The following is a 14,755-nucleotide window of genomic DNA, read 5'->3' on the forward strand; positions in this document are numbered from 1 at the left end:
CAATTTGATTGCTTCTAAAGAGGCTGGTATAATTTCCAGTCTTCACCACTTGCATGTGAGATCACCCATTCGTATGGTCACTAAGTAAGGTTGTCTTGCATATTTAAGTGTATGTGGTATGTGTGTTTGTACACTTACATGTATATGGGCACATGTGTGTACAGGTACACATGCATGTGTGAAGAAACCCGAAGTTGAGGTCAACTGTCTTCCGTAATCTCCATTTTTATCATTGAGGCAGGGTCTCCCACTGAATGCAGAGCTCACTGATTCAGCTAGTCTAACTACAGTTTGCCCTAGGAGTTTCCTCTCTTTGCCTTCGTAGTGCTAGGAATACAACCTTCCTACATGCCTGCCTGACTCACATGTGTATTAGGAAAGCCAAACTCTGGTCCCCATGCTCATCCAGAGGGCTTTAGTCACCAAGCCAGAGGGTATCTTTGAGTGACTTCTCATCCTTGGTACTGTGAGTACTTTAAATAAATGCAGGAAGGAACCGTGAGGGAAACCAATGCTGTCACTGGGAATGAGAAACAAGTCTCAGGCCATACATCTGGCAAGGCAAGGAGCTGGGATTGGAGGTCAGCTCTGCTGACACTAAGTGGAAAAACCGCCTTTTCTTCCCAGAGGAGAAATGGAGCTGGTTCTGAAGATCTGAGGTTAACCTCTTGCTTATTCTCACTTCTACAGGGCTTCAGGACAACCCCTGGGTGTGTGACTGTCGGCTCTATGACCTGGTTCATCTTCTAGATGGCTGGGTTTCTTCAAACCTGATCTTCATCGAGGCTAGACTGAGATGTGCCAGTCCACGCAGCCTGGCTGGAGTGGCCTTCAGCCAGCTGGAGCTAAGAAAGTGTCAGAGCCCAGAGCTCCGTCCAGGGGTGACCAGCATCATATCCCCTTTGGGTAGCACAGTATTGCTACGTTGTGGAGCAACTGGGATCCCAGGACCTGAGATGAGCTGGAGAAGGGCCAATGGACGACCACTCAATGGCACAGGTGTGTGAGCAACCAAGTGGACAGTATTAGCAGGGACTGGTATAATCCAGGCTGGGCTCTCCTCTGTATGCATGTAATTAGATAGAATGTGCTCATATACTGGACATCGATTATAACAATGGCTCTCAGTCCATCCTGTTAGAGCTCAATAGACATGTTATTATCAGAAACTCAGGGCTCATATTGGGAGCAATACAAAGTTGACTTTTAGGGAGAGAATAACTCCTAATTTAGTTAATATTTTAGCAAGTTTTTTTCTTTAAAATAGTAACCCAGACTCATCAGGAATAATTAATTATGGAATTGCCATATGATCTTCATATGCTTCCAACCTTATATTAAATAAATTATGTCTATTATGTCATTGAAAGCAGGTAAGGTTGGGCGTGGTAATCTGAGTCTATAACCTTAGCATTTGGGAGGCAGGAAGATTAGAAGTTCAAGAGCAATCTTAGCTACATTAAGGTTTAGTAGACTGAACTACAGATGGTGGCTCACAACCATCTGTAATGAGATCAAATGCCCTCTTCTGAAGTGTCCGAAGACAGCTACACTGTACTTACATATAATAAATAAACAAATCTTTTAGAAAAGGAAAGGGAGGAAAAGTGCTGAGAGGCAAATGCTCAGCCCATATCGCACAGCTCACATATGAAGAAGCTGAGATGCCAATCAGCCTGACTCTGGCTTCACAGTGTATGTGAAGTGTCTGTTCTGGCTGAGTTGTGTGGGCAGAGATGGATCATCTTTGTTATGGTGGCCGCAGGGACAAGAATCACAGCTGTATACAGGCAGAAGATAAATCGAAGAGAAATAATTTCTTGCACCTGACTGGTAAATCTCAGATCGCACCTAGCTTTCTTCTGGCTCCCTCAACAAGACTGACAGCTGTTGCCCTAGAATAAGGGGTTCATACTAGTTTGCAAAGCAGTGCAAAAGGCTCCACTGTGTAAAATCACAAAGGTAAAGGTGCTTATTAGGCATGTCCACTGAGGTATGCAGGGGTGGGTACAGCACTTCTAGATTATCCTCTGCCTCATGCTCAGCCCTGAAACTACATATCTCCAATGCAGCCTGCTTTCCTGAAGGGACATCTTTGCAAATCTCTAGGACCTGAAGGATAAACTCTGGGTACCTCAGACTTAGAAGGCAATTTATTCTTAGGTAGTTTATTCTTGAGTGAGGTGGGCCTTGAAGCACTTGACCTTTGAGTGCACGCCAGTATTTTCTTGTGATGACTGGTGTTCACAACAGTGTGTGTAGACCAGGTGCTGTGACCTTGGCCTAGGAAGAGAGCCTGTGAAGACAACATATTCATTCCTCCATATGCCTTTTCTCTCCCTAGTACACCAGGAAGTCTCCAGTGACGGCTCAAGTTGGACTTTGCTAGATTTGCCTGTTGTGTCTCTCTTTGACTCTGGGGACTACATCTGCCAAGCCAAGAACTTCCTGGGAGCTTCTGAAACCCTGATCTCCTTGATTGTCACTGAGCCACAGACTTCTACCGGATACAGTGGGATTCCAGGTGTCCTGTGGGCAAGAACAGGGGAGGGGGCAGAAGCTGCTGCCTACAACAACAAGCTGGTGGCCAGGCATGTTCCTCATATGCCCGAGCATGTAGCCCTGGCTACCAAGCCCTCAATGCCCAGCATAAAGGAGGAGCTGGCTCTCCAGAACTTTCAGATGGATGTCCCAGGAGAGTTCTCCAGAGAGCCATCAGAACACCAGGAGGCACAGATGGTCAGGTCTCTCAAGGTAGTAGGAGATACTTACCACAGTGTGTCTTTGGTGTGGAAGGCCCCTCAAGCTGGGAACACAACCGCCTTTAGTGTCCTTTATGCAGTCTTTGGGCATCGAGACATGAGAAGGATGACTGTGGAGCCTGGGAAGACTAGTGTCACTATCGAGGGACTTGCTCCAAAGACCAAGTATGTGGCATGTGTCTGTGTGCGGGGCTTGGTGCCTACGAAGGAGCAATGTGTCATCTTCTCTACTGATGAGGTAGTGGATGCAGAGGGCACCCAGCGACTCATCAACATGGTGGTGATCAGCGTGGCCGCCATCATCGCGCTGCCTCCCACCCTGCTGGTTTGCTGTGGGGCTCTCCGAAGACGCTGCCACAAGTGCCGCACTGGGGGTTCTGCAGAGGCCTCTGGGGCCTATGTTAATTTGGAAAGACTGGGCCATAGTGAGGACAGCTCAGAAGTTCTGTCCAGGAGCAGCCTCAGTGAGGGAGATAGGCTTCTCTCAGCCCGTTCCAGCCTGGACTCCCAGGTCTTGGGTGTCAGGGGCGGCAGACGCATCAATGAGTACTTCTGCTGAGTCTGAGTCCCTGTTCACACCTGCCATCCCTCTTCAGTCTCATACACTTACTTTTATACCTGACTGTGTGCTCAGTCACCCTGATTGTTTGGATATTTGGTAACTTGTCCATTTACATCAACAATAGTTAACACAGGGTTTTAAGCACTTACTGTGTGCCAGCAAGCATCCAAAGTACTTCATAGGTATTTACTCACTTAACTTTCATAATAACCATTTATATCAGGCATCATTTTTCTCTCTCTTTTCCAGGAGAAGAAACAGGTGTTGAGTATTTAGCTTGTATCGGTCAGTTTCTGCTGTCTAACAAATGAAAGCAAAAACTCTCTGGTATGCATCATTTAGATATGTATTTTTACACTATGTGTCTGTAGGTTGACTGGCATGGCTCTGCTACATGTGTTCCACTGGGGCTCCGAGGTGGAGAACAACAATGGCTACTTGGGGCAGACTTTTCTCAGATGCCATAAGAGGGAAGAGCAAAACCATGCAACACCTCTGAATGTCTTCATGTGAGACTGGCATGTTGCTGTTGCTCATGTCCATATTGTACCTGCCAAAGACAGTCTCATGGCCAAAGGCAATGTTAACGAGGCAAGCAGAGACACTAATCCTCTGAAGACAACGATGGAAGACAAAACATTTTCGGAACAAATTTACTACATGGCCCACTTATAGTACTGCCACTGGACAATGGCAGCCTAGCTTTGGACCAGGCAGTTGGACAATTGGTTCTACTGAAAAGTCTTTACCAACCTCTATACTCTTACATCATGTTTGCACTTATACCAGTTCATGCACACATATACACAGGTTCTCTATACATTAGCCATGTTTTTGAACACACGCACACTTCACCCACACGCATCCCCCTCATTGAATTCTAACATTTATCCTTTGGGGTTCTGGGAGATAATCTTGGAGAGATTCTTGGAGAATTTACTTGTAATAAATTCTAAAGACTGCTGCTCTTTTATTCTCAGTATGCCAGACTGGAGAGAGCCAAGGGGTTTCTACAACTGAAGGCACCATCATAGTCAGTCTTGTCTCACACTCAGCCCATGCTCATGGAGGAGCCTTTGCAGGGTTTTCTGAAATTTTCTTGGTTTTGGAGAGTATGTAGGAGCTTTTCTGGTCACCCACCATGCGAGTAGCAGGAGAATTCTTGCTGAGTTTCGCCTATGGCATAGATTGCTGAGATGCTTGTGCACAGGAGTGAGTGAACGTTCCTACTGAAAACTCTGTTTATTGTTTGCCTACTGAGAAGATGGGTAGCAAGTCCTTTGGTAACAATTGTGGACTTCCACAGTCAGAAGTGATCCGAGGAAAGTATTTAACCAGCACCACTCAAGATAATTGATATCATGTGAATATTGACTAGATGTAAATCCCCTTATTATTTCCAAAAGACCTCACAACATGCCCCTAACAGCCCATTCTAGAGGTTGGTAATTTTGATTTTTGATTTTACAGATGAAGAAACTAAGAACCAAGTATATGTGCAGACAGGAGAAATGAATTTTCTTTGGAATCCATGTCTTTGACAAGTTTTTGGATGCTATGTCTTACTCATTAATGATCTTTGAAGTATGGCCCACAGTTTACTATGAAAACTGAATTTTTGGTAGTCACCGAAACCTGGAATTAGAACCACAAGAACACAGGTGCACACGGACATTAGAGTCACCAAACTTGATATTTTTCTGTCACCTCCATGAAGGTTGTATTTGATTATAACTTGTGGGTCATTACCATTAGCAAGAAAAGCTACTTGGTTGGACAGTAATGGCCTTGTCTGCATCAGGGATCAACATGATATTTTTTGGCAAACAAAACTTGATAATGAATATTACAAGCTCTGTCATTGCTAATGGAATGGGGAAAAATATAGACTACAGGTGAGTTAATGGGCATGGATGTGATCCAATAAAATGTTTACAAAAACAGATAACAAACTGGAATCAATATCCAATTAGCTTTACTGCATTTTGTAAAAGGAAAACCAGGAACTTGAAAGCAATATATATATATATATATATATATATATGTATATATACACCCAATATTGACTGAGAAACAGAGGAGGAGAAAGGAGCAGAGAAAGAGAAAAAAATAGGGATGGGATCAAATTTTCCAGCAGTCTAGGAGGGCTGCCTTCAGGGTGTGGGTGATCATTGCCTCTAAGATGTCCAGATTCTTGATCTCAATGTATCAACTTTCCTACCTGTGTTCTGTCTTCCCTGAGTTTTCTCTTGTAGGGAAGAGTCTTCTGGAGTGTTCTTGTGGGTATTTATGTTACTAAAACAAACTCCTCTGACAAATGAATAAATAAATGGTATCTGATTTACATACTAATCTTTTAGTGTAACTCATGTCCTGAAAACGGAATGTTCTTTGAATAGCCTAGAAAAAGAATTCCTGGTCTTTCTGTACAGCTGCCAACTGGGCTACAGTGATTCTGTGGGACACTGCCCCTGGGTGGCTAGTTTAGGAGTTGCAAATCAATGTCAATCAGTTTATATGGCATCTCCATCATATATTTTCCAGAGACTATAGCATGATTGTATTCCTCCTGCCTACTCAGATGGTATGCCCAAACTCACGTATTTTCAGCTGCCTTTCCCAGTTGCAGGATATAAACAGATGAAACCAAGTTATGTGCCGGAAAGAGGATGTACTCTGTCATACTAGGCTCTTAGTCAAGGGACCAAATGAGCCTGTTCAGAGGAATAGAGCTGAGTCTACTGAAGATAGCCACCAATCCCCAGGCACTATACTTTGTTTACTTTCAATGGCATTGTAGGTAGGGCATATCCAGCTTATGCTACAGCAGCAGATTTCACATTGCAGTGGCTTTGCCCGTCATGAGTCTTTCTTGTTCAAGCAGTTTGCTCACTGACTGAGAGCAGAATGATGGAGGGAAGGCTCTGCTTCTGGTCATCAAAGACTTAGGCTATGAGAAACTCCACCACCTGGAATATCAATAGTTACCTCAACAAGGAAAAACAAAACACAACTAGAGAATCATGGATGGGTTTTTTAGATATCATGATTTCTAACATCTCAGTAGTAAAAATGGGGTCATATAGCTTGAATAGTACAAGGGGCTTTGAAATGAGGTCTGTGTTTCTCTCACTGGCATACTACACAGCATGAGTGCTGAAAGGACCACCATCTCAGAGATTGTTGGCAAAAGACAGAAAGGGAAAAGGCTCTGTCTAGAGAAAAGGGAGGTTAGCTGTCTGCTACCTAGTAGCGCACCGGTTCTCTGCCTGATTTAAGCTGTCTCAAATTGACTTATTTGGGAGAGTAAGTGGCCCTGTTCAACTGGATGGGATATCCTTTTATTGAGAGTGTATTCAGATAAAACAGGAACTGTCTCCCAGCAATAATTTATATTTATGCCATAATCACACAGTAATTCTTCTCCAATAATTATGTCTCAAGAGAATGCCACAGTTCAAATCCTTAAAAGCCTCCTTCAGGAGGGACATTAAATATGAAATAACCTCAGATCCTATCTTTCTTTTGATGTCTGAGTTTCATGACTTTTACGATTACATTTGGTAGCAGGTTATTTAAGCTAAACAAAACAGCACTAAGTAAATATATTAGTCAGGGTTCTTCTAACTTATCGAGTGAATCTATATTTATATCCATAATATGTATATCTATGTATATCTATCTAGATACAGACAAGCTCTAGGATGACACCTAGAAAAGTGAGTAGGTCTGAATTTATACTAAGTGGGACATGGAATTGACAGAAAAGATATTGTAGAAAAGGAAGATTTTTAATTTTGGGCTTTCATATTTAGGTGTAAGAGGGAAAAAAAGGAACTTACTTGTGCTTTCAGATAGCCATCCATTGAATTGCAGGGTCCCATGAAGTAAGCCTAAGTTGTGGAAACTTGGCAAAGGGCTCTGGAGCAAACTTCTCTCAGTGTTGTTTCTTTTTTGACAAACTGGTCAGAAACGGATGTCTCCCCCAGCCCATCCCTGCGTGTGTGCTGCTTTGGAATGGATGTTGCTTTGTGCAAGCGCTTCCTGGAGCTGAGTGTCACCTCATCATCATTTAAAAGATAATGAGAGCTGCACATCTCCCCATCTCACACAGACTTTGTGTATGCCACAGCACATTCCTTGTTTGATTTATTTTTTTACCTTGAAAGTAACTGCAAAGATCTATCCAAATGTCGAGTTAGATTGCCTAGGAATGCCAGAAAGTACATCTGGTATGAGTGGGAAGCCTGGGATGTAAGCAGCTTAGCTGGTGACCCATTTCTGCCTTGCTGGTTAGCTACTAAGCAGATTTTTTTTTTCACTGAAGCCTTTTGTGGGGTATAATGTATATCATGAATCGTATGAGAACTCATAGAATTTTGGCATTTTCTTGATATGCTCTCATTTAATAAGAAAGGTGGCACTTCAGCTCATCTAGACTCTGTCACTTAGAGGGGATGAATTGTGGGGCACCTATTGTCCTAGGCACTGTGCATTAATTAATCTAAACATTTCCTGTCCAAAGCATGAAGTGTTTGCTGATGATTCTTGTTCTGTAGAAGAGACACAACGGCTTACACACTAGAAGATATCCCCCAAACAGCCAGACTCAGAAGCAGAAGCACAAGGAAGACTGAATGAGGAAATATCTATAGAGTTTATTTTCTTACCACTGTTGTGCCTAGAAAACATGACTTACAGTGAACAAACAATAAATAGTGACATGTGAAGAGAAATAGAGAAGTATCTTGTCACAGATGACATTCACAAGCCTGACATTTTGCTCTTTATGGTGTGATGCAGTGTTTTAGAAAAGTCAGGGAAAAGTCAGACCATTAAGCTACTTGCCCCAGACTGTAAAGCTTTGTCCTTATGTTTTTAAGCTTCCATATTGGAAGGACACCATGATGTTTCTCCAATTCTAGTGATATGGATTGTAGAAGCATTAGTCTTAATGCAGTAGAAGTATGACTAAACACATCACCCATGGTGCGGTGCTGGCAGACCGCAAGCAAGGAAAACAATCCCAGGGTTGTTTTGTTGCTCATCATCTGCTTTCCCTTCAAGAAAATAATTGGAAACTGGCATTTCAGGATTCCTTTGTGAACTGTAAAGTATTAGATGCATTCTGGCCAAATCCCGAGCTATGGTACTCAGGCTTGCAACACCTGATTGTTTCCCTGGCTTCTTTGTAAGAAGCTGAGAGACGGTAGAAACAGAATGGAGCTTGATGTCTGATGTATATTCGCCTTTGCAACCTTAAGAACCACAGCCTTTTCATTTTAGTTAAGAGACACAACTTCTCGACATGGACTTTTCCTGAGCCTGGGAGCTGGGCTGTAACAGACCTCGGGGCATTCAGTGCTTTAGTGCTGCTGTGCTGACCTACATCTTTATGGATTACCAATAATAGGATTTGCTACTCAGAAGCTGAGACCATACCTACCCAAACCACACAAGGTATTTGCCTACAGATAAATATGGCTTTTGTTTTTTACTGTTTCTTGCAAGTTCTGGTCTCTTGGGTTATACATGCAGTGCAGCCGTTCTGTCTGCCAGAGTGTACCTGTTCAGAGGAGAGTTTTGGCAGGTGTGCTATGCTGACAGGATTCCAGAGGGTGATGTGGGGGTGGAGGAGACTTTCTTTAAAAATGATATGGAGTGACACAGGCTTAGAGTTTGTGGGAAATCAGCTAAATCCCATGGGATTCATTTTAGTTGGTTCTGGAGTTTATGGAGCAGAACATTTCTACCAAAAGCCATCTCTTTTATTTTAAATTCATTATTTTTCATTTAATCTCCATGTCTAGTGACAGGACTCACAAAATACCAGTTATAGGTTCCTTGAGGCTTATTGAAGTTTTTCTGCTTTCTTATACAGGAGCCTTCAGTGCATGTCTATGTCTTTGGGAAAGATTCCAGACAACTTTCCCGAAGAACTCAAGCAAGTGAGAATTGAAAACTCACCCTTATTTGAACTTTCCCAGGGGTTTTTCACCAACATGAGCAGTTTGGAATACCTTTGGCTCAACTTTAACAATGTCACTGTGATCCACCTAGGCGCCCTGGAGGACCTGCCAGAGCTGAGAGAGCTGAGACTAGAGGGGAACAAACTCCGTTCAGTACCATGGACAGCGTTCCGCGCCACCCCTCTCCTGCGGGTTTTGGATCTCAAACACAACCGGATTGATTCTGTCCCAGAACTGGCTCTTCAGTTCCTAACCAACCTGATATACCTTGACATATCCTCCAACAGGTTGACAGTTGTATCCAAGGGTGTCTTCTTGAACTGGCCAGCCTATCAGAAACGGCAACAGCTTGGTTGTGGAGCTGAGTTTCTTTCCAATATGGTATTGTCGCTGCACAATAATCCTTGGTTGTGCGACTGCCGATTAAGGGGACTTGCTCAGTTTGTCAAGTCCGTTGGTCCCCCTTTCATACTGGTGAATTCGTACCTGGTATGCCAGGGTCCTGTCTCTAAGGCAGGGCAGCTTTTACATGAGACTGAGCTCGGAGTTTGTATGAAGCCAACTATTTCAACCCCTAGTGTCAATGTCACTATCCAGGTAGGAAAGAACGTGACTCTGCAATGTTTTGCACAAGCCAGTCCCTCACCAACCATTGCATGGAAGTATCCCCTGAGCACGTGGAGAGAATTTGATGGTAAGCCATTTGTACTCTCTGTATATATATGGGGGCAGTGTAGAGGTCTGTTAGGACTCTGCCTCAATATAGAGGTGTAAACGGTGCCTGTCATAAAGGATGGGTGCAGGTAAGATGGACATATATATGGATTAACTCCATAGAACAGAAAAGAGTTCAAGGTAGCATTCCACTATCAGCATTGTTTAAAGTGGGTACATGCAGATCTCATATATAAATAGATATATTGGATCTGATCATCTCTTATAGTATATAAATGTTAATAGACTTACAATGGGCAAATACATTGTTTGAGGACCTTCTGGGTGAAAAGCATAATACTAAAATTTTAGAATCCTAAAATTTCTGGCTAGAACTTATTATAGTAAGTGTTATTTATCTCCTAGACTTGCCTCACCAGAATTACATGGGGTGCTTATTGAAATATGATTTATAAGGCCCCACTCCAGAGATTTGAACTCAGTCAGTGCAGGGCCAACAATATGTATTGTTACATATGTATTTCTGTTGTGTTGCCCTGAGTGATCCCCTTAAGATAAGAATAGCAAGTCCTACATATCAACTGAATATTTATTACTGAATATTACTTCAAATTATTGTGTTAACCAGACAACATTAGCTCAAAATTATAGGGCCTAGAGAGATTAAATGACTTCCAGAGACCCAGAACTGGCACCTCCTTCCTTGGAGTAGGTCTTACCATTTCCCAAAGCCATGCAAGGGCTCCCAGGAGCATGTTGGATCTGGAAAGACAGCTGTAGGGTCTTAACTTGTCCTCTGTCTAAAACACCTGAAATGCAATAATATTTGGGGGATTCAACAAAGCCAGTTTTCATAGATAATGATGAGCCTCTAGGAGGTTTAAAAAAATATACAACTGACTGAAGTTTTTACTTTTCCCTTTATTTTTAAATCTTACTGTATTGGCAAGGTGTTAAATGCTAACAGCCGAGAGAGACAGGATTCATCATTCTAGTTTTCTTTTAAAATCAAGAAGAAGAAGAAGAAGAAGAAGAAGAAGAAGAAGAAGAAGAAGAAGAAGAAGAAGAAGAGGAGGAGGAGGAGGAGGAGGAGGAGGAGGAGGAGGAGGAGGAGGAGGAGGAGGAGGAGGAGGAGGAGGAGGAAGAGGAGGAGGAGGGAGGAAGGGAGCAAGGGAGGGAAGAAGGGAGGTAGAGAGAGGCAAGAAAGATTGGTGTCCAGTGATGCTCTATCATCACTATTTTCAAAAATGTTTTATTTATATATTTTATGTGTATGGTGTCTTACCCAGTGTTACTATTGCTGTGATAACACACTATGATCGAATAACTTGGGGAGGAAAGGGTTTTATTTGGCTTATGCTTCATCATCACTGTATTGTTTATCATTGAATGGAGTCAGGACAGGAACCTCAAGGCAGAAGCTAATTGATGGAGGTACGCTGCTTACTGACTTGGTCCACAGAGCTGTTGAGCCTGCTTCCTTAAAGAAACCAGGACAATCATCTTAGCGGTGGCCCCACCCCTCATCAATCACTAATTAAGATAACATGCTATAGGCTTGCCTACAGCCTGATCTTATGAAAATATGTTCTTAGTTGAGGCTGTCTCCTCTCCAATGACTCTAGCTGTGTCATGCTGCCATAAAACTGGCCTGCCCAATGAGTGTTTTACCTTCATGTATGTTTGTGCATCCCATACATGCCTCATGCCTGCTGTGGCCAGAAAAGTGTATTGGATTTCCTGAAGCTAGAGTGCTACCATGTGGGTGATAGGAGTCAAACCTGGATCATTTGTAAGAACGACCAGTATCATTAACTGCTGAGATATCTTGCTAGCCCACAATAATCACTCTTGATACTGTGTTATATCTAGAAATAATTACAGGTAAAGCTTTCTATAAAACTTGTAGAGTGTATGTTATTTAATTTTCTTGACAAGGAGATTGAGGCTAAGAGAACTTAAGTTTTTTCCCAGTATGGTGTATTTGAAAGAAGTGGGAGCCCAGTTATTTGATTTCTAGGTTCTGAGGAACTGCACATCTGTGAAGTTTGAGCTCCTTTGGTGCTCACAATATCTCTTTGTTTGTTTGTTTGTTTGGGTTTTTTGTTTTTGTTTTTGTTTTTGTTTTTTGTTTTTTGTTTTTGAGACAGGGTTTCTCTTTATAGTCCTGGCTGTCCTGGAACTCACTTTGTAGACCAGGCTGGTCTCGAACTGCCTCTGCCTCACAAGTGCTGGGATTAAAGGCATGAGCCACCACCACCCGGCTCACAATATCTCTTAATCACACCATTTTGAAGTCTCCTTAAGACATGGTATCAGGCTCAGTAAGGCCAAAGTGGGCACAACAAATGCTAAAAGAATATGGTCTCCTTAGATAAAAGAATGGGCTCCACATAATTGCTACCTCTAAACAAGCATGAATAAGTTAATCACCTGCTCCAACTCTCAGCATCTTATAGCAAATTAAATGTTTACTCTATAACACTTCAAGAAAGATAACCCCTGACACAGGAACATACTTAATAAATAATAACCATCCCTTAAACATAAGACCTAGCACTAGACTGAGAACTTTCCAGCTGTCTATCACAGAAATGCACACCTGTTTTGTTTTGTTTTGTTTTTTTCACCCAGTGTTGGCCTCGCCAATTGCAGAAGGTATCATTCTGTCTCAGCTTGTCATCCCAGCAGCTCAACTGGTAGATGGCGGTAATTATACCTGCATGGCCTTCAACTCCATCGGCAGGAGCTCCCTTGTCATCTTACTCTATGTCCAGCCTGCACAGGCCATGCCTGGATTGCATTTCCTTTCCACCTCTTCAGAGGTCAGTGCCTATGTTGACCTACGAGTGGTCAAGCAGACAGTGCATGGCATCTTGCTGCAGTGGCTCACAGTGACCAACCTTGCTGAGGAACAATGGTTCACCCTCTATATTACATCTGATGAAGCTCTCAGGAAGAAGGTGGTCCACATAGGCCCTGGAATCAACACATACGCCGTGGATGACCTTCTCCCTGCTACAAAATATAAAGCATGTCTCAGCCTGAGGAATCAGCCTCCAAGCCAGGGCCAGTGTGTGGTCTTTGTGACAGGCAAAGACAGTGGTGGGCTAGAGGGTCGTGAGCACCTCTTGCATGTCACTGTAGTCTTGTGTGCTGTGCTCCTGGCACTGCCTGTGGGTGCTTATGTCTGGGTATCCCAGGGTCCATACAACTTCAGTGAGTGGTGTTGGCGCCGTTGTCCTCTTCACAGGAAAACCCTAAGATGCCCACAAGCAGTACCACAGTGCAAGGATAACTCTTTCAAAGACCCTTCAGGTGTCTATGAGGATGGTGAGAGTCACAGAGTCATGGAGGAGGATGAGGAGGTAGAAAAGGAGGGTATCAGTTAACAACCCACCATGGCATGGAAATGAATAGACCTCTAGTTCCTGAATCCAACTTCCCATGACAGCACAACTTGGTTCCATCCATTTATCAAGCAAGGATTTCTTGAGCAGCCACTGTGTTCTAATTAAGGTATTTGATGAAGAGAATTCAGAAATAAGAAAGGGGACACAGTATTTATCTTCATAAAGCTAAAGCCAATAGAGCTCTGACCTATTAAACTATGCCTGATAGTGGCTAGAAAATAACAAATATTACTCTTATATATGCCTAGCCCTATAAGGTTTACACAGAACATCTCATATGCATTATCCTGCAAAGTATAAGATTTATTGTAGATAAAGAAACTTGATCTCATAAAGGTCTATCAAGTTTCTGTCCATCACTTATCTAGCCAGTGGCAGGGCACTGGTCTACAGAGGATGGATTCTGCTGTTTTACAAATAAGCCAACAACTGGCCTTACTACAAGCACTGTGCTCATGTGGATGCATTGAGAATCAATGACAGTTGAAATAACATTTTAAAAATTGGTGGCAACACTCATATTGAAATTAATCACCCTTCATTACTTTGGGTTCTTATATTTTTTTCTTCAAGGAAAAAGAATTAAACCTTTTAAAATGGAAATTCCCTGTGTGTGCTGGACAGTTTTATTTCAAGTCGACACAAGCCGAAGTCATATGATAGGAGGAAAAAAAAACTTCAATCAAAACTGCCTTCACAAGATTGGGGCTGTAGGACATTTTTTAAATTAGTTATTGAGGGGGGGTTGGCCCTGCCCACTGTGGGTGGTGCCATTCCCGGGCTGGTGGTCCTAGGTTCTATAAGAAAGCAGACTGAGCAAGCCATTTTGCAGCACCCCTCCATGGCCTCTGCATCAGTTCCTGGCTCCAGGTTCCTTCCCTGTTCGAGTTTCTGTCCTAGCTTCTTTCAACAATGTATTGTGACACAGAAGTGTAGGCCAAATAAACCCTTTCCCTTCCAACTTCCTTTTTAGTCATGGTGTTTCAGCATAGCAATGAAAATCTAATTAAGTCACTATTGTACCAAAAGTAGAAAAAAATTACATTCCTCCCCTCTGATAACTTCAATAAATTTTAGCATTTTCTAGTCTTATTTTGTCTGATCCTTTACATACATATTGTGTGTAAATGTATATGTTTGTATATTTGTAGATAGATAGATAAATAGATAGATAGATAGATACATACATACATACATACATACATACATACATACATACATACAAAGATTGCACTTTAAAGCTAATTCAAAGCTTCTCATTAGATTACCTGGAATACTTTACTGTTTCACAGAAGATGTTTAAAACAATATAACCACAAGATGATTGTCACTCCTTAAAATCCTATATTTTTATACGTATATTTAGATGTGTGC

At 42.4% G+C, this 14,755-nt stretch overlaps 2 protein-coding genes across 6 annotated transcripts in view; both read left to right on the plus strand.

Moving 5' to 3' along the window:
- Lrit1 (leucine-rich repeat, immunoglobulin-like and transmembrane domains 1) overlaps positions 1–5,668 on the plus strand; it is a 22,464-nt gene extending 16,796 nt beyond the window's left edge. For both annotated transcript variants that reach the window (XM_017316012.2, NM_146245.2), the window contains 2 exons: positions 691–999; positions 2,345–5,668. In XM_017316012.2, coding sequence (XP_017171501.1) covers positions 691–999; positions 2,345–3,321 — 1,286 coding nt within the window. In that variant the 3' untranslated portion in view covers positions 3,322–5,668. The remainder of the gene's footprint in view (positions 1–690; positions 1,000–2,344) is intronic.
- On the plus strand, positions 5,163–14,473 carry Lrit2 (leucine-rich repeat, immunoglobulin-like and transmembrane domains 2). Of its 4 annotated transcripts, XM_030247792.1 has the most exons (5): positions 5,163–5,219; positions 8,611–8,784; positions 9,206–9,272; positions 9,385–9,987; positions 12,603–13,563. In XM_030247792.1, the coding sequence occupies exons 4-5, from the start codon at positions 9,672–9,674 to the stop codon at positions 13,358–13,360; spliced, it is 1,074 nt and encodes a 357-aa protein (XP_030103652.1). In that variant the 5' UTR covers positions 5,163–5,219; positions 8,611–8,784; positions 9,206–9,272; positions 9,385–9,671; the 3' UTR covers positions 13,361–13,563. The 4 variants fall into 4 exon arrangements, with proteins under 4 accessions (XP_030103652.1, XP_030103651.1, NP_001347063.1 ...); XM_030247791.1 differs by having other exon boundaries at positions 9,206–9,987; positions 12,603–14,473; NM_001360134.1 differs by lacking the exon at positions 5,163–5,219 and having other exon boundaries at positions 8,759–8,784; positions 9,206–9,987; positions 12,603–14,473.
- The last annotated feature ends 282 nt before the right edge of the window (positions 14,474–14,755 follow it).

The sequence above is a fragment of the Mus musculus genome, chromosome 14 (assembly GCF_000001635.26).
Source record: "Mus musculus strain C57BL/6J chromosome 14, GRCm38.p6 C57BL/6J".
Taxonomy (NCBI): domain Eukaryota; kingdom Metazoa; phylum Chordata; class Mammalia; order Rodentia; family Muridae; genus Mus; species Mus musculus.

Coding starts and splice junctions, on each gene's coding strand:
- Lrit2 (NM_173418.4), top strand. CDS start 8,805: ATGGCTTTTGTTTTTTACTGTTTCTTGCAAGTTCTGGTCTCTTGGGTT. Junction 8,915..9,205: donor TCAGAGGAGAGTTTTGGCAG/GTGTGCTATGCT, acceptor TTTCTTATACAG/GAGCCTTCAGTGCATGTCTA. Junction 9,988..12,602: donor CACGTGGAGAGAATTTGATG/GTAAGCCATTTG, acceptor TTTTTCACCCAG/TGTTGGCCTCGCCAATTGCA.